Source organism: Cygnus olor, chromosome 8 (genome assembly GCF_009769625.2).
Source record: "Cygnus olor isolate bCygOlo1 chromosome 8, bCygOlo1.pri.v2, whole genome shotgun sequence".
NCBI lineage: Eukaryota > Metazoa > Chordata > Aves > Anseriformes > Anatidae > Cygnus > Cygnus olor.
The window spans coordinates 23,026,608-23,045,469 of record NC_049176.1 but is presented as its reverse complement, the minus strand read 5'-3'; the positions used below and the strand labels follow the sequence as shown (position 1 = coordinate 23,045,469).

The 18,862-nt window shown below is 46.3% G+C and overlaps 3 protein-coding genes across 7 annotated transcripts in view; 2 read left to right on the top strand and 1 right to left on the bottom strand.

The window, feature by feature from the left end:
* Window positions 1–952: 952 nt before the first annotated feature.
* On the top strand, window positions 953–13,207 carry LOC121074355 (intracisternal A particle-promoted polypeptide). 2 transcript variants are annotated; one of them, XM_040566361.1, is made up of 8 exons: window positions 953–5,525; window positions 5,677–6,108; window positions 6,431–6,586; window positions 7,439–7,606; window positions 8,930–9,067; window positions 9,375–9,497; window positions 10,160–10,380; window positions 11,244–13,207. In XM_040566361.1, exons 1-8 carry the CDS (start codon window positions 5,252–5,254, stop codon window positions 11,466–11,468), a joined length of 1,737 nt encoding a protein of 578 aa, XP_040422295.1. In that variant the 5' UTR covers window positions 953–5,251; the 3' UTR covers window positions 11,469–13,207. The 2 variants fall into 2 exon arrangements, with proteins under 2 accessions (XP_040422295.1, XP_040422294.1); XM_040566360.1 differs by having other exon boundaries at window positions 953–5,552.
* Window positions 13,208–14,766: 1,559 nt separating this feature from the next.
* Window positions 14,767–16,800, bottom strand: TMEM69 (transmembrane protein 69). Of its 2 annotated transcripts, none has more exons than XM_040566366.1 (3): window positions 16,661–16,800; window positions 16,442–16,504; window positions 14,767–15,822 (listed from the first exon to the last, which is right to left on the bottom strand). In XM_040566366.1, the coding sequence occupies exons 2-3, from the start codon at window positions 16,484–16,486 to the stop codon at window positions 15,091–15,093; spliced, it is 777 nt and encodes a 258-aa protein (XP_040422300.1). In that variant the 5' UTR covers window positions 16,487–16,504; window positions 16,661–16,800; the 3' UTR covers window positions 14,767–15,090. The 2 variants fall into 2 exon arrangements, with proteins under 2 accessions (XP_040422300.1, XP_040422299.1); XM_040566365.1 differs by having other exon boundaries at window positions 16,613–16,753.
* The window catches only part of GPBP1L1 (GC-rich promoter binding protein 1 like 1), a 33,193-nt gene continuing 31,042 nt past the window's right edge, over window positions 16,712–18,862 (top strand). The window contains exon 1 of one of the 3 annotated variants that reach the window (XM_040566362.1): window positions 16,712–16,845. The gene's annotated coding sequence lies outside the window, so the exon portion shown is untranslated. Of the gene's footprint in view, window positions 16,846–17,283; window positions 17,405–18,862 lie in introns of those variants that run through there. The other 2 variants (XM_040566364.1, XM_040566363.1) reach the window with 2 other exon arrangements.

Below are 18,862 nucleotides of genomic sequence, written 5' to 3'. Positions count from 1 at the left end.
CACGGTGATTTAGACAAGAGTCCAAAAAGCATTAGGATTTGGATTACAATTTGAAACATGGCCAAACTTTACTAATGGCAAGACTAAAAGTCCTATGTTCCTGAAGACTGACAATCCTCTAGCACAACTCATTTTTCCTTTTGATAAAAAAAGACTTGCACCTTCAATAAAGTCACCTTAGTGAGCAGGTCAGTGTGAAGCTGCAGGACAACTCTAGATAGACAGTGAAAAAGAAAGCCAAGCTATGAAACCAATCATCTACTTCACGTAAGTGTAAGGACACAGTGAGGATCAGACCCCAACATCAAGCACCTTCCAACACCTCCAAGAAAAGGTTGCAGAGATCCCTTCCTACTAAGATTTAACATCTCAGAGAAATGAGAAGAGGAAAGTCTCCCTGCTGCACAGTTTTGCTTCCCTTTAGCTACTAAAAACATATCTCTTCTGCCTCTGTTTTGATCACCAACTGCTCTCCGAGTCTTAGTATTCTTTTGGCCTCCTTCCTTAGAAATGCACCGAGCTCTCTGTGGAGTTTGCCTTGGTTCCCCTCTCAGACAGCTGTGATTAATTCAATGTTCAAGCTCTTGAGTTAATTCTCTCATTAGATCACTTTCCTTCTTCATGAAATGATTATTCCCACAGGAGAAATGAGAAAGACTAAAACAATATTGTGCTAGTATCTGACACACTACATCCAGGATGTTTACTTTAAATCAAGTTGCCTGGAATTGCTCCAGACCGATGGCTTAAACAAGAATCTTCGAACCAGCGGGGAACTAGAGCCACGCATGTTGCACAACATTCCCATTTCACTGGAATTCCTCCAAGCTTCCTGCTAGGTAAGTGTACCCAGAACACAAACCTCTCCACACAAGTAGGTCAGATGACACCATCGTTTCATTGCTAGAGCATACTTTAAGACTGAAAAGGTTTTGTTGGTTTTTTTTGGGGGGGAGGGAGGTTATTTTGTATTATACACCAATCACCTTTCTACCCAACACTACTTGTGAAGGTGAACCCTGCAGCACAGCGCTGAAATACTGCCGGTGCTCCTGAAACCACAAACCATTATCTGTGTGTTACTCACCAGGACTGTCACATTCTCTCTGGAGGCTCCTGCAGCTCATACGTGCTCCCCAATTCTGCTGTCTGCCAGGTGGCTCTGCTGGGCATGGCTGGGCATCGAAGGGCATCGCCCCGTCCAACTGGACTCCAGCACAGCCTGCTACTCTGTACCTGTGGTGCGAAGTGGATGCTCATGAGAGTTTCTCAATAACCACTTTAAGAATGCTGAATCTGTCTGGACTGACAACTGTGATATCAGGCAGTTACTCCAGTGTCACCTTTACCTGAAGCCATGTTACAGTGAGAGTAAGAAAAGCACTTAATTACTAATTCCAAAATAGACAAAAGCATTCACAAAGGCGTCTAAAGATGAAAAGGACAGGAGAGGGAAGGCACTTCAATGAGCTTGACAATTTCTTTTAACTAACTGTTCAGCTGATAAATGGGCGGAGACATCACCACCTTGCTTGTCTGGTGAAAACTTAGGTTTCATGTAAACAATACGTCATGGGGCTACCTGTGCAGAAAGGCTAGCTTTGAAGGTTCCTCGTGCTCTCCATCTTTGATCAACTCTAGTTCAGATCTCTACCCTACACACACACAAATAATTGTCAGGGTTCATTAATTCTCAGGGGAAGAAAGGTAATAGCTCTTGGGTGTGGCCCAAACCTGCCAAGAGAGTCTTCTCGTATCTGGCATAAGTCTGGACAACACGTTATTTCACTGTAAAGCACAACACCTTTTCCCACTAAGACGGGAAACATCCAGACCCTGAAGGGAAGCTTCTTCAGCCACTAAAGCTTACGTACACCTAAGCAGACAACAGGTTTGTGCAGGTATCTAATTAGAATCTAGTGCCTGTGGCTTATTAGAGGCTTTTGACTAAGAGTACACAAGACGATAACCAGTCCCTTTGGGGTGATGAGGGGTTATCCACCACTCTGTCTTTCGAGAAATACCTTGAGAGTAGCCAGGGAGCCTCTTCAGTTGTCCATGTTGCATGAAAGTGAACTCCAGCAGCCTCTCCCATCTTACCCAGCCAGAGGCAGCAGACTCATGCAGCAGGTAACTCCACTCCTCCACTAAAAAAATCTCGCATCGGCAGAGACTGCTGATCTGCGTCATTGCCCTGTGCATGCAATGACATCCAGGGTAAATGTGACACGTGGGCAAGTTTAGTCCTTAACAGAAAGAAGATATTTTGGAAGTGTAAGAAGTGTAGCTTAGTGCACTACAGATATCTCTAGTCCTCGTAAACTCTTGGTGGTTCTGTACTTCTGCAACATTGGCTTCCCTGGGAGAAGTTTGAGTTCAAGTTCTCATGAAATGTAAGGAAGGGGAACAAAAATGGTTGTACCTTATGAGGGTTTTGTGACCTGGACACCAAAGCATAAAGTAAGCTTCTTTCCTTTCTAGTGAGGCTGCCCAACACCTCTCATCAGATAGGTCAAGTGCATTAAAATACAGTCAAGTACATTAAAATACAAGTAGTAGCTACAGTGGGTAACAAAAGAATAGCTGAAAAACAGTAACTGAAAAGGCAGATTGCAACTGGCCATACCAACAAAAGATTACAACAGATGCATTGGCGCAGAGGACAAAGTGCAGATATACTCTGCAGTTTGGTACAGGAAGTGAAGAGTTCATTCCCATTGGAAATGGGGGAGGAATTTGACCCGGCAAATTCTGATTGACTTGCATGGAAAGGGATTCCCTATCACAAAACATCCCACAGGGTTTGTCATACCTGCAAATAGCCAAGGTATGAGTTTCATGTCTCCTCTGCAACAGAGAAATTTAGCAGACAACCCTCATAAGGATCACTTTGGGGATACTGCTTGAATGCTATGTCAAAATGATCCCCAAAGCTATAGGTATAATGGAAAGGCTTTTCACTGGAGGCAGAAAGGCAACATTTCAAATCAATTATTTTTTCTTGTAGGTTTTTTGAGACTAAAAGCTTTCCTCCTTTATGGAGTTCGGAAAAAATAATAATAATCTTACATAACAAAGACCTTCCTGTGACAGAGAACTGCAACACCCACACAAGTAATACCTTTTAGCCACCCATTTTTGCTGCATGTTCAGAAAGTACCATCCTGTAGAGACAGCACCATCTGCAGGATTTGAGAGATGGAGCACAGACACCTTACTCAGCAGAACACTGCCCAGGCATCTGGAAAGGTTTTCCAGAGAAGCCTTCAGCCAGGGAAATATGAGCAGCCACAGGACTCTGTGGGATAACACAAGAAGGACTGCAATCCTTCCTGGTGCTCTGGCACAGCACAGGGTTTTTTTTAAGAGAAAGCCTGAGTAGCTTGTCTGTCAGATTATTCCCACTGAGGGGTCTTGGTACCGTGACGGCAACACTTCTGTGCAAGCATGGGCAGTGGTGCACATGGAGGAGCAGTGAGCATGCCTTTTGTGTCACCTGTCCCATATGTCAGCCAGCATTCAGCTGGTTTATTGACAAATGTCATGTTAGGAGTCTATTAAATTAAAATTGAAGACATTTTAACTCCTTCACTGCAATAAGTTGTCATTCTTTGGTGTGTGTTAATCAAAAGGCTCCTCGTTACACAGTATAATTTCACACTGTCAAATGTACTTTCAGACTTATTCCTGAAAATCTACAGCTTGTTTTAGGAGATACATAATAGTATACAGGAGCATTAGCTCCATCTTGTATGGCTTCTGTGTGGTTATTAAAAAAATATGCTCAAGCAGTGCCCTCTTCAGGATGTAGAACCGTCCAGCCACATTAATGTAGTATAGGACAGGCCTTCGGGGCAAAATCAGCAGTCTCAGCAAAGCTATTCTGTGTCTGTAAATTTGGCGCTATGGTGTGAAATCCTAGTGCTGGCTAAGTGTCTAACAGCTGACATCAGCCTGCAACTGAGCCACTGGCATTTAGGAGAATTCTAAGCCTTTTACTCACAGGCCACTTCCGATGAATAAAATGTCAGCGCAAAGAAGGGTCTGGTTTCTTTTACCGATTCATCAATGAAAGAAAAATCTCAAAGTATTTATTAGCTGAGATCCAAATTTATGTTGCCTCATACCAGCACGCATCCATCTGTGTGTGCTTGCAAAAACCTTATTTTTCTATCTAGGTCTATATTTTCTATGAGTATTTTTTTAAGGCCAGCTTGAAAGGTAATTTTACCATTCTAATGTCAAGAATGAAATGCTGATGAATGGAGAAACCAACAGTCCCCAGGGAGTATCACAGTTCAGATTCCTTCTAGAAGCACATTTAAAAGTTATTACAATGAAATGCAGAATCATGAGAAAAGCCTGAGGGGCCATGACCATTGTAACTGTAAGCAGACATGTTTTTCTTTCCCATTCTCACAATAAATAGATATGGAAGTGTTCCAAGAGGCTCTCTGATTGCTTTTTGCTTTGGCTGCATGTCACGTTGCTCGAATGGCTGTGGAAAACTCAGGAGGGATGCTTTTGCCTCTGACTCAGTGCTGGCTTTGCCGGACCCACTGACTGTGTGCGTGTAACTTAGTTTGTGCTGCTCTTCCCTCAGTCAGTGCCCAGACACGCAATGACTCAGTGAATTACACAAAGATGGAAGACTGCCGTGCCTCAGGATCAGCTCTGACTCCAGGGACCCACACAGTACTTACTACAGGGTGCTGTGATGAAGCATCTATTCCGGCTTGAAGAGGAAGGCCCAAACACAGCATGATGCCACACAGAAAGCAGTGTGTGGGCTGGTCGTGCCTTCAGTCAGCGAGCTAAGGACAAGCAATTCCCTGGGCAGGTGCCAGCTGTGGTCTCCCCCCAGCACTGCCATGTTTTTCCCTCACAAGCACACCTTAAAGTGGCTGGGAAAGGCAAGCCTGAGGGAAATATGACTGAGGTCAGCGCACATCTGCTGCTCCCCTTCAGCACTACAGGCAGGGAGCGAAGCAGATGAAACCTCACACAAGAAATCTTCTGACAGAGCTGACAGCGAGCCCACGGGGCAACCAGGCTCCAGAGAGCCAAGCGACAGGGACATCACACAGCCGAGGGGGCAGACGGACGCACAGACACACCACAACACCGGCTGAGGGAGCAGGACGCTGAGCAACACATCCCCTCAGGGATCAGAGGGCGCCGCCGCCATTTTGCGCATGCACCGGGGCCGGCCCTCAGGGCGGCGGGCGGCGGTGCCGCCTCAGCCAGCGCCATGGCGGCCGCCGGGGCGGTGAGGAGCAGCGGGAGCAGCAGCAGCAGTTCCTTCTGCGACCGGCACGCCCGCCTGCTCCTGGCCCAGATCAACCGGCTCCGCGCCGGGCAGAGCTTCTGCGATGTGCGGCTGGAGGTGGGCCCGGAGGCGTTCGCCGTGCACCGCCTGGTGCTGGCGGCCAGCAGCCCCTATTTCGCGGCGCTGCTGGCGGGCGGCATGAAGGAGAGCGGCCGCGACGTGGTGCGCATCGCGGGCGTCGAGGCGGACATCTTCGGTACGCTGCTGGACTTCATCTACACGGGTAACGGCGGGGACGGGACGGGGTGGGACGGGGCCGCCGAGGGGACGGGGCGGCCTCCCGACGGGGGTCGTCGCCCCCCACACGTCCCCACAGCGGGGCCCCGGCGCCGTGTGCCTGCCCGCAGGGGTGGTGAGCATCGGGGAGCACAACGTGCAGGAGCTGATCGTCGCCGCGGACATGCTGCAGCTGAGCGAGGTGGTGGAGCTGTGCTGCGAGTTCCTCAAGGGGCAGATCGACCCGCTGAACTGCATCGGCCTCTTCCAGTTCGCCGAGCAGATCGCCTGCCACGACCTGCTGGAGTTCACCGAGAGCTACATCCACACGCACTTCTTGGAGGTGCAGGGCGGCGAGGAGTTCCTGGCGCTGACGAAGGAGCAGCTGGTGAAGATCTTGCGGAGCGAGGACCTGAGCATCGAGGATGAGTACCAGGTGTTCGTAGCTGCCATGCAGTGGATTTTGAAGGATCTGGGGAAAAGAAGGAAGTACGTGGTGGAAGTGCTGGAGCCTGTTCGATTCCCTCTCCTACCAGCGCAAAGGCTTTTAAAATACATAGAAGGTAAGTGAAGAAAAGCAAGAAGGAATATCAGATGTTTGAACAACACATGCTTTGCTCGAATACAGAGCTGCTGTATTGTGGTAGATTTTGTTAGATTAATATCATGAGGAGTGAAAAGATTGACTTTATACCAGATGAGTTGTGTCTTTTAACAAATGAGCACAGCTTACTTTAAAAACATGCTTTTGAAAAAGTCTTACAAAACTATGCAATCTTAATTGGGCTGCTGTTCTGAGGAGAATGTGGTAACTTTTCCACAGCTGAGTTACTTACTGTAGATAACTTTTCACCATGCCTTTTTTAATCTCCTTTTTTCCTCAAGGTATTCCAGATTTCAGCCTTCGGGTGGCCCTTCAAACTCTGTTGAAAGAATATTGTGAAGTCTGTAAATCTCCCAAAGAAAACAAGGTCAGCAGTTTTCTGCAAGCTTCTAAAGGTCGTCCCCGGAGGAAAGCCAGGAAGTACCTTTATGCAGTAGGTTAGAATGTGGCTGTTTGAACCTTGTAAAACAAATGATGAAGTAGTATCTCACGTTACAGTACTGAAAGAGATACTGGACTATTTTTATGTAATGAGAAGATACAAAAATAGCAATATTATAGATTCATAGAATGGTTTGGGTTGGAAGACGCCTTAAAGATCATCTAGTTAAGACTCCCCTGCCATGGGCAGGGCTTACCTGCTTTCTGTTTAGAATTAGAGCGGGAGCGTTCACATTTCATGTCATTATGACATGTTATTCAAAGCCTAGATCTGCCTTTAGAAGTTACTTGCTATGGGTGGAAAGCTAAAAATCAGCAGAGTAAAAAGCAGTAAATCAGCATAGGGTTTGTCCATTGTTCCCTATTGGAAGCACATTCTGGCAAATGCAGTTTCATTTCACTTCGTGCTCTTCTGAAGTTTGAAGTTTTCTCTGTCTAGAACTTTCTGGTTCACTTGATGGGATACATGCAATTTAGAAGTTTTCACCAATGCTATAGTTTTGTATTGGAAGGGTGTTCTCTTGTTTCACCCTGTGGGAAGTAACAAAATCTTAAGATAGCAAAAGCTGTTGGCTGCTCTCTGCGTTTCGCTGAGAACATGAACAGTCATGTTAGTAGTGATGCAATGAAGTGTAGTAGCCCAAGTTACGTGACCTACAAGGTGACCACTGTGTGTTGAAGGAGTCATGCAACTTGGAAAAGTCTGAATCCTGCTAGAAGTAGCTAATGGCTGTTGCTGCTGTGCTTTTTGTTTGTGGTTGTTATGTTTTGTTTATGGTTTAGCTATAGGAGCATGGGATTGAGCAGGAAGCTCTTACTCAGCTATGACCTTTCTACTTGCTTTCTAGGGGGGTACACCCGACTGCAAGGAGGACGCTGGAGTGACAGCAGAGCCCTCAGCTGTGTGGAGCGATTTGACACTTTCAGCCACTACTGGACCACGGTGTCCTCTCTCCATCAGGCCCGGAGTGGGCTGGGTGTGGCTGTTGTCGGAGGAATGGTCTATGCCATTGGAGGTAACAGCTGAAACAAACACGTGCCTTGGAACCTTCATTATGCTAATAGTAGGGCCCTGGCCTACTATGTAAGGCATTTGTCTACTTCTGAAAAGAAGTCACTGCCAAGAGAAACTTGCTGAAGAATTGGTATGCATCGGAGGCACTGTCCTCTGTGCAGTGATTTCAGAAAGCTAAATTGATTGTGCTTATTTTAGTAGTACGTGCCCTGTAGTGGTATACAGTAGATTCCTGTTCCTTAACTACAGTATCAGAGTAGGATTTTTGTTATCATTCTGATGGTGTTTAGGCAAGAGTTGTTAGATGCAGAAGTTCATTTACTCACAAAAAGTACCCAAGAAAATCAGTAAGCAGTGTCCCTTACTGACTTACTAACTTCGTAGGGATTAGTGTTGTGTGCTTTGGTTTCAGATGAGTTTATTCTTGGGAATGGACTTTTTCTTTAAAGAAAAACTTGAAGTATTGCATGGGCCTAACATTATGCAGTCTAAAATCCACTTCTAGATGTTTTTCTGACTGAATTTAGGGCCTTCAGAGACATAGGGCTTTGTTTGTTACATGGATACTGGAGAAATTGTAGATGGCGTTCTTCAAAACTGTTTTTCCTGTAAGTAGTATTGAGGAAGCTGGCAGTAGGTAATATAACTTCTACCTTTGGTAACAACTGAGTTAGGGTTCCTTGGTTCTCCACCATCGCTGCTCTGAGTGTGCTGGTTAGGATTCCTGTTGGCAATTTAGTGAACGTCTTTTCCCTCGTGGTATAGCAAGTCACTGGTAAGCATGTGGACATCCTCAGATGTACAAAGAGGTGTTGAGTATTCTGCAGGCTTTGTGTACTACCAGTAATAGCATCTCTTTCCTCACTTGTAATCTAGTAGAAGCCTACAGCATGAGAAGCAATAGTACAAGACAGTCCACTTGTCTGCCTACCTGGAAAGGCTTGTTACGTACGTTTGCACAAGGATGTGACGTGTAGCTACCTGGCAATCGTTAAAGAATGCTTGTGTATACTGTTTCTGTCACCACAAAACACATTCTTTGGTCTCGAAAACCCTGCCATTTGTGCTATAGAACAAAATGTGTATAGCACTGTGGTTGTTCACTCTGTTTTCAGTAGTGTTTCGGAGAACTGTTGACGAAGGCTGTTGCTTGTGACGGTTCAATTCTGAGTAAAATTGAAGTTTTTGCTACTTTGGCTGTTTGGCTAGCTGAAAGAAAAATCATATTTTAACATTGTTTGTCTAGGAAGGAGTTGAATGCTTCTTTGTCTGCAGTGCTAAACATTGTGATTCCCCTGTCTCTGTGCTTGCTCTTCATATGCAGGTGAGAAGGACTCAATGATTTTTGACTGTACTGAATGTTATGATCCCGTCACTAAGCAGTGGACCACTGTGGCTTCCATGAACCATCCTCGTTGTGGACTGGGAGTGTGCACGTGCTATGGTGCTATCTATGCTTTAGGTAACTTTTTTTTTCTAGGTGAAGTTGATTTTAAGTGTTAGTTCGTGGAACTTGTGAATCGATTTATCTTAAATATTACATCTTGGTGTTGCAAACATGCAGATTTAAAGTTTTGAAAAAGAGCTGCTTAAACGAGTGTTAGTGCACCAAATATTTGTGGAATAGTTATTGTTCAGTTATAACTTGTCGCCCTAGTAGAATACATGCTGGTTTCTGAATTACTGTTGCAGGACACACTATGTCTAAAAATGCAGCTAACATAATTTCATACCGTGAAATTTTTCCCCGTGTTTATTGTCATTTGCAGGAGGTTGGGTTGGAGCAGAGATCGGCAACACAATTGAAAGATTTGATCCTGAAGAAAATAGTTGGGATGTGGTGGGAAGCATGGCTGTGCCCCGTTACTACTTTGGGTGCTGTGAAATGCAAGGTGAGTACTGGTAACTTGTGTCCAAAAACAGTGGTGAGAGATGTTAGATTTTAAAGCTTTGTGCTTCAGTCATGAATTTCTTACCCTTGTCTTGTCCTGAGCTGTCAGTTGCACAAGCTTGTGCCTCACTTATTTGTCCTTCTAGTACCTATTTCTACAGAAATTAAAGACCGTAAAGTTCTTTCTGTTTTCTGCCATTTACCTCGTGAAAGTAGTTTCCATGTGACTGTCAGTATGGTTATCCAGCTAATCTATTAACAGTTGATTGTCCTTCTTGGTATTGCTTTTATTTATCTCCCATATTTGTGTTTGTGTCTATGTGACAATCTGAAAAATTACCACAGGTTATCCTAGGACAACCATGTCTAAAGACTTGATCTGTAAATGTGCTTATTAAGCGTTTGATCCAAGCCTGGTCAGCAATTGCAGCCTTCTGAATTCTCCACCCTGCACTTGATTAATGACTGCTTTCATCAGAGCTTTTAGTGCTTAAGCCTCATAGCTACTTGTTTGAAGACTTCATGTATGCTACTTCTGGACAGATGGAGGGTTTTATTTGGGGTTCGTAATGCCAGACTGAAATGGATGTTGTGAAAAGAATTTTCTGTCTTTCAAACTGTTTTATTTTGAAACCTAATAGAGGAAAAACTTTGTTTCCATAGGTTTGATTTATGTTGTTGGCGGTATCAGCAATGAAGGAGTAGAGCTACGTTCTGTTGAAGTCTATGACCCAATATCTAAACGTTGGTCTGAGCTTCCTCCCATGGGTACCCGAAGAGCGTATCTTGGTGTAGTTGCTCTCAACGATTCTATCTATGCTGTGGGAGGCTGGAACGAATCTCAAGATGCTCTTGCTACTGTAGAAAGATACTCCTTTGAAGAGGTATGGTAGAGTCCCTACACTGAATCAACTTTGTGTAAGATGCTATAGAGAGAGGCTGCTTCCTTTCTTTAAAAAGATAAAAGAGAAAATTAAATTTCCAGTTTTCCTTTTCCCTACTGGCTGGTAGTATGAGTGAAACAAAGCTTCAGTGACCTCAGGGTCTGTCTGTCCTAACCAGTCTGCAGAATTTTCCTAATCTGACTCCGAGCGGAGTGTTTATGAAGGTTGTATTCATGCTTTTCAGAAACTGAAAGCTAACCAAGCATGGATATTCTGTAGCTTTATAAATACTTGGTAGGGTTAAGGCAGGGAGATAGATTTCCCCCCTAGTAGAATGGTTGTCCTTTGACTAGAGAGAAAAAACACTCTGAAAAAGTAAGAGCTGCCCTTTACTGCAAAACTTGAGGATGTGTCTTCTGCGTCAAAATGATAATGGTGTTTCACCGTGTGAAAAATCACTTTGAGCACAAAATTAGTCTTGTCTGTTACTGGTCATGTTTATATGATGTTCTTTGGAACAGTAGCCAGTGTTAAAAGCAACACATACTCTAGTGTGGCTTTTTTTTTTTTGGAGACAGACCGCATTATGCAGTGACAGAAGAAAAGAAAGGGTGTTGCATGTAGACAGTACGTGATCTGTTCTTTAGCAACTAGCACGATGTGCTAGCATTTTCACTGCTTGTGAAAATGTCATTACAGTATTGATGATCCTCTTCATGCTGTACACATACTGCATTTGAGCCTGTGATGTGTTTGCTTAGTGTTCTTTGCATATGTTTCAATCTTTAAGCTTAAAAAGCTACTTTTATCAGAATCGGGGCATACTCTAAAACTACTTGTTGACTCTTTCACATTCTCGTTAGGAAAAGTGGGTTGAAGTTGCACCAATGAAGATACCAAGAGCTGGTGTCTGTGTTGTGGCTGTGAATGGATTTCTTTATGCCTCAGGAGGCCGAGCTCCCAGTCACGATTTCGCTGCTCCAGTAACCTCTGACTCTGTTGAAGTTTATAACCCGCATATGGACAGTTGGACTGAAATTGCCAACATGATCACCAGCCGCTGCGAAGGAGGCGTAGCTGTGCTGTAAAGCACAAGGAAGAAACTTCATCCAAGGAATGAGTGAACGTGTGTCTCCTCAGAGTTCCAGTTTCATTGGCCAGAAACCTCCTGGCAGCAGAAGCTTCAGTAGAGACAGTGGAGAATTAGATGAGAGTGCTTTTCTTAGGCAAAAGGAAATATTAAAACTCTTGCCCATCAAAGTAAATTGGCTTATCCAAAGTCTGTTTCAGGAAGTACTCTGTTAAGGGTAGGAATGTCTCTTATGACTGGATTAAGTCCACTGAAATGGCAAATTTGCCCTGTAAAAAATCTGAAGAAATCATTCCAGCATGCTAGAGACATTAATCATATTAATTCCCTAAGATGCACTAAAGTTAGCGTCTTTAGCTGGTCGTACAAGCTGGAAGAAGGCTGCTATGGATGGTGGGAGTCACCTGATAATAAGAGCAGGTTGGCTACTTGGTTAGCATTAGTTTTCCTTTTCTGGGAGAAAACAAGGAGGAAAAGATGAGAGGCAGGGAAGACTTGGTACCTCTACTTGTGACCCAGATGCATTTGAGCCTCTCTTCTGCTGCTGGGCATAGGCATTAAATGTGGGTTAGATGTTTACTTCCCTGCCACCTGACTAACTGTGATGGTAAGTGGCTGAGGATTTCCTGTTCCGTAGTTTTTTCTTGCAGTTCTAATGATGTCATTCCACTTCAGCACAGCCTTTTTTTTCCCTCAGTGGTGTCAGCAATGAGAGTAGAGCTCCTTTTTTGTGTAAACTTTGATTTTAAATGGAAATGCTGTTCATTAGATTAGGTGTCCTGCAGTTAGGACTGTTCTTAAACTGAAAATCTAGGGAAAGCCTTTTGCCCATTTTTATTTTTCCTTACTTGTGTTTTACCCTGTGTGACGCATGCCAAGATTTGGCATTGGAATACATGCAAGGTGCACATGTTCATCCTTGCTACATCTTGTGTCCTGCCTCTTCCAAACTTTGAGTGGTTGGAGCTTTCCGTGATAGAATTAGCTGTGTTCAGCATTGAAGTGATGCTATCAGTGTGTCTTGTCTTAATGAGTTTGCATTTAGCGTGGATACACTTAGTAGAACAGTTCTTGTTGCAGGAGTTTGGAGTTATTTCTAGATTCATTTAATTAACGTTGTACTTGAAGCTGCTTTTTGCACAACACAATTGCATTGTCTGCACAGCTATAGATGACTCTGAAATAAGGCTGCTTGAACTTTGATAGACAGTGTTACTCTAGAACACAAAACCACAACTGGAATGTTACAAAACAGGAAGCCTGCACTATGGAGACAAAGAGGCATTCATGCTGTCTAAGTCAATATCCCGTTTGTGCAATTAACAAATTAATATACGAGCAAAAGCCTCCAGAATGAGTGTTTCAGGTACTTTAGAATGTAAACCCTTGATTCTTAACACAGAACTGGGAGCTTGCCAGCCTAAAACGTGCTAGACAATGGAGTATTTGTTTCTCGGATCACTCAATTTTGTATGTTTTATTTCAAAATGATTTCTTAAGTGTGTCTATTCTGTCTTTTTTCAAGTTTAAGCTTGTTTTAAACAGTTTTTCATAATAAAATGCATTTTTGTAACTTAGTGTGGAATGCTCTTGAATAGGGTGCTTTCCCATTGTAATCATTGTTGTATCATTGCTACTTTCATCTAATAGGTTATTTTGTTTGTTTATTTTAACTGGAAATCCCCCTGGTTATAAATGTTGACTACTTTAAAGCTGCAAATAACATACTTCTGTAGTTAAACACTCCTGTGTTTTTGTTCAGTTTTGTGCAGCCATCTCTGGGATCAAAGGATAGGTAATATTTCTTAAGCTTTTCTTATTTAGGTTTCAGGATCGTTCACAAGCCATTTGAGAAACGTTACCTTTGGTGTATTTTATAAGGGAACTACATGTTCACTTCTCATCCCTTTCACTAAACTTTCTGGCTTAGAGCAGCTTGAGGGAATCTGCTGTTGGTATGAAGTTACCTTCTCCAGTTTTTATGGTCAGTTTTATGATGTTTCAGTGAGGCGTGGAAATCAGTTGATTATGGTCTCTGATACTCATCATGTCTTTCCCTGACTCAGGCCAAAGACAGTAAGTACTCTTGTCTGGATCCATTTAAAAAAAATACCGTGTCTAAGAAAGAATAAAAGAACCGTTTTTATTCACAAACTCACTTTTACTTTGTTTACATTCGGAGAGCACCTAACTGTATTGCCAATTCAGGGATATGATGCTGTTAACATGTACAAGTCCACAGGGTATGCAAGTTAGATGCTCACATACCAAGCTGCTCTTTCAGCAACAAGAAGGCATCTCTATCTTGAGGATAGGCAGGTTTCTTAAACTGTTCTTTTGCAGAATGACAAATTTTAAGTTATGGTAGGTGATTCGTTCTTCATTCAACAGCTATGAAGAAGGGTGTTCTAAGACAGCTATGAGGATTAACTAAATTGGTCCTAAGAGCATGTACGGATGTCACATTTCAGCTTTTTTCTTTTATCTTACACTGTACTTAATACTTAGGATAAAAAAGCTACAGTAAATAAATTCACAGAGGGTATATTTGGCTTCTGAGGTAGCTGAGGCTGGAAAAGGAAATGAGCATGACTGATGCTGTTGATTTTTCCCCTAAATGATGTTAGGAAGAGAATACGTTCCTGCAGTCTGTTTCAATAATCAGTCAATCACAAAGGGATCAGAGGGTACAATTCTATTTGTACCTGCCCAGGTTCCTCAAGTAAAACTGGAGTTGAGGAGGGAGGACACACAAGCTTTTTTTCAATTGTATTGTCTGATCTCTTAGTGCTAGCAATAGAGTCCTTGTGTCATATCATACCAAGCATCATCTGACAGTAGGAATACGATGGTTCTTCATGACTCTGTGTGCAACTTCCTCACTTAAATAACCCTCAGTCCAAACAAAATCTAGGAACTAACCTTTTGTCTCTTGTGGAGCTTGAAAATAGTTTTCTAGCTGTCCCTACTAAATCACAGCATCTGAATGACATTTTAGGGGAATGCTGGCTGACCTTGACTTGCCACCGCAAACAAACCTTGCCTATGCCTTGCATATTCCTTCTTATCTGACTAGTGCTTAATCACACAGCATTTAAAACATCTCAGCTGAAATAAGGTAGAGAAGTTTTGCCTCTCTTTTCTTGTATTTCCACAAAATAGGAATTGAAAGCTTATGTATTTCTGCACAATTCCACTTCTTTAAATGCTAAATTTACTGCATTCATCTTGTTATTGTTTGGAACACATTTACGACTATATGGTTGTTCTCCCTACCACAGAACATTAGCACGTTATAGTTAAACCAGATACTTTAATCATTCAGAATAGAGCAGTTCATACCTGTATTACATGAATCTCCATATTAAATTCATATGACAGTGACATCTTACCTCATTCAAGAGTGATGCTTTGTTCTACAGGCAATAGCAGATTCATGCCTGCCTTGGAAGCGATCAGTATTTGCAATCCTTCCTTCCTAAATTTGCTATGAACTTAACTTGCTTCAAAATAAGCATCTCGATTAATGCCATTTTATGGCATCTAAGCATAAGTCTTTATTTTCCCTGGACCTCAGTACAAATACCTTATTAGCAGATAAAGAGCTTTTTCCTCTTGCTTTATTGTTTTGGGTCCTGCCATTTATTTCTGCTGATAATTAGGTTCTTCTCTGAGTAAGCTTTCATTGCTACAGTAGCTAACAGTGATAACGCCGCCACCACTGTTGCCACTATTCTCAATCCTTTAAACCAAATAGGATAAGTAGGAAGAAGGGAAAGGTCATAATGTAGTGCTATCCCTAAGCCCATTACCAGCATTATTGCACCATCAGTGATATCTTTAAAAAGCAAGGCTTGCCAGGCAATTAGAGGAGGAACCATACTGTTAGCCAGGTTCATCCAGTCTGGCTTGGCTGGGCTGTCTTCCGGGACAGCAAACCCCCACCTCATTCCTCCTAGGAAAGAGACAATCACAGCACCGTAGGTAACCTGAGCGAACGCCAGCTCTGGGTAGTAGGTCCCTTGGACGACCATTGACAGCGGCACAGAAACAAACGGAATCAGCCCCGCCAGGCTTAAGTAAAGGGCTGGCTTTGGAGAATCCTTCAGTGCTTTCATACTTTGTCGAAACAGGCCCAAGTCTTTGGTCTCAGATTCTTGGGGGGGCTTTTTCTTTAAGAGAGGAAGAGAGGTGTGAAAAGCCTGGAGCTTGACTGCATACACAGATGCTCTGTTGAGGCTTGGACATCTGGAGAGAAGACAAGCATCTCTCTGCAGACAGAGGCTAGGAGAAGAGCAAGTTGTCTTATTCTTTCCATGCAGTAGTAGTCTGGGGCCGGTTATCTTCTGGAGCTGCAATTATAAAATTTGTTCTGAACACCTTACAGTACACACTTCCTGTCCTACAGTTAGAGTATATATGAAGTACTGTGCTGAGTAAGTAGTTTTTCTGCTCGGAGAACATGACTGATGCCCTTCTTCTTTGGCTTTCAAATGTTTTTTAATTTAACAGATCAAGCTGATACAGCTTTCACAACCTAGCTGAAAAAGAGCAGCTAGGCTCTCCAGTGAACAAGCAGACCTTACTCACTGTGAAAGGTGTATATATCCACTTATTCTTCCACCCACGCAAGCATTCTTTAAGCATTTTTAATTTAATGCGTCAGGCCTTTTCAGAAAATATGATTTCAGAAGTAGAACAATGTGACCCCAGAAAATTGCTACTATCCCCTCACTACTCTGTAACAATGATAACAATAGGAGAAAAAGAATTTAGACACCAAAATTTTATTTTTAAGAAGTTAGCTTTGGCCAAAGCCATTCTGAAAATTAGGAATGTGCTTGAAACATGTAACTGTGATACACATGTGACTACTCTAACTTATAAGTCACTTTTTTTCCCCAATGCTCCAATCATGCACTTTGTTATTCTAGAGGAAAAGAGAGAGCAAAGAAAGCTTCAGAAACTTACTCTGAAGGGTGTGCGGAAGCAGCATTGTTGCACGAGGTGAAACATATTTGCTTTACTGAGACCCTAAAAGAGACGAGCACAGGTGATGGCCTGAAGCTGATGAGAAGCCGAGCTCATGCTGTCCCCGGTGAGGGCCCGGGCTGGTCTGTCACCCGCCTGCCGGCCCCTTACCGCGGGACGTTTCGGAGCAAACACCCCGGGCGCTCTCCCATCCCTCACCCGCCGCAGGACATCGCCTCAGGCCGCCACCACCACGGCTCCCAGGGCAGCCGCCGGATATCCTGCGGCCCGGGGCAGCGCTCCGCTGGGGCTCGGCCCCGGCCGGGAACGGGAACGGGGCGGTTCGTTCCGCCGGGCGGGGAAGGGCCCGGGCGTGCGTGGCAGCGGCCGAGGCGGGGAGCCCGGTACGTGCGGGGCCGGAGGCGGCCGGGCCCGCCCGGCGGGGCAGGGGGGAGGCGCGCGGCGGCTGCGGGCCGGGCCGGGGCGGGCCGGGGGTCGGCCCCGTGAGGGGAGCGGCGAGCCGGGCCTCAGGCGGCGGCGGGGCCGGGCGCAGCTCGGTGCGGCCGCGCTGCCCCGCGGCTCCCGGCGGGGAGGGAGGCGGAGGAGGGAGCGGGGCGGCTGCTGCTGCCCTGGCGGTGCCGACATTTTGTCAACACCCGCGGCGAGGTGCGGCGGGCTGGGACTACAACCCCCGGCGTGCCCCGCGGGCGCGGGGCGGCGGCGCGCTGCCTTGTGGGTCTCGTAGTTTCCCGCTCGGTGCGGCGGGGGAGCGTTAGAAGCGCTCCGCGTGGCCGGCGGCGGAGCCGGGGGGTGGGCGTGTCCCTTCCGCCTCGTCGGCCCCGCCCCCCGCGCTCGCGAGCCCCGCCCCCTCCGGCCCCCGGCCGGGCAGGGCCGGGCAGCCATTTTGGGCAGAGCTTTGTTATGGTTCTGGGGCCGCAGCAGGCAGCGAGAGGGGCCCGGCCGGTGAGTGCGCCGCCAGCCCGACCCCCCCCCCTCCTCCCACCGCTCCCGGCTCCCCCTCGCACCCCCGGGCCCTTCCCCGAGCCCCGACCCGACCCCTCCGTACCCCCCAGTACCGCCTCGGAGCGGGCCGGGCTCGGCCTCCCGTGGGCCGGGCCCCCGCTGGCGGCGGGGAGCGGGGAGCGGGGCGGGCCGGTGGGGGGGGGGGGCTCCGGGCAGCGGAACCCCGCTGGGCTCCGTCCCCGAGCCCTCAGCGAGGGGTTCCCCGCCGGGCAGGGCCGCCCGGCCGGGCCGGGGCAGGGCCGAGGCTCCGTGGTTATTGTTTCCTGCTCGGCCGGAAAGTTTGCGGCGCCTGACACGTCCCCCCCCCCCCTCCCGGCCGCGCTGAGGGGGTGGCTCCCGGCTGGCAGTAAGGGGGCTGCGGGGCCGGGGGGGGTAAAGTCCCCGCGGGGCCGGGCTCGGGGCTTCCTGCTGGGCGGAGCGCCCGGGGCTGCCGCTGTTTTGGTGGCGAGTTGGAAACGAAACTGGGCGAGCCGTGCTTCGGTGGGAGGGGGAGAGAAAGAGGGGGGGGATCCTCGGGCTGTCCCCGGCCTTTCTGTAGGGCTGGTGGATGGGGTTTGCCGCCCCCCCCCCTTCCCATCCCCTCCCCCTTCTCCGGCTGCAAGCAGCCACCCGCGTGCTCTGGGCAGCCCGGGCCGGGTGTCCCCGGCTCGCTGCGGGCTGGGAAAGCCGTCAGGTGTCGGTGGGGCCCCTCGGGAGTGCGGCTCCAGGAGCCAGCAGCGAGCAGGAGGCGGCTTTTCTCGGCGTCCTCCGCCCGGAAAGTTATTTCTGGGAGCCTGGTGCGTGCTCGGGTAGCCTGAAGTCTTGGTGGTTTCATGTAAACAGCAGTGCTTGGGCTCGATCAGACCGGCTGTGCTCTCACCTGGCTTTTCAGACATTTATTTAAGGCTTTAAACTGAATTTAGTTTAATAACGAGCCACGTTGGAGCAACTTCAGCGGTTCTTGGCTGTCTGTACGAGCCGTGGGTTCTTAAACGGCTCTAGCCGAGCAGTCGCTGTTGAAATCCTTGTAAGCAATGGCAGAATCTTTTAAAAGCATTGCTGCAAAATCGTTTTATGTTAATACGACCAGGTAAGTCAGCGTTTCCTTCCCAGCCCCCAAGGTGTGAGTGACACAGGTGTTAGTAATGCTGATAATATTCTGGAAGGTTGGAAGTGGCTGAGTGAAGTATGTAAACAGCAGAGGGGGCGGGAGGCACGGAGGTGAGAAAACACCTGAGATAATTGAAGAGCCATCACAGATGAGTTTACCGGGGAGTTACATCGCTGCTGTAAAAATCTGAGATGTTTATGAAAAAGACTTGTGCAAATGTTACTTCGTGAATGAATATATGGGTGGTATTTCAAGCGAAAGGTTCCCTGTGCTCACATATTTGGAGTCTGGTGTTTCAGACTTCCAGT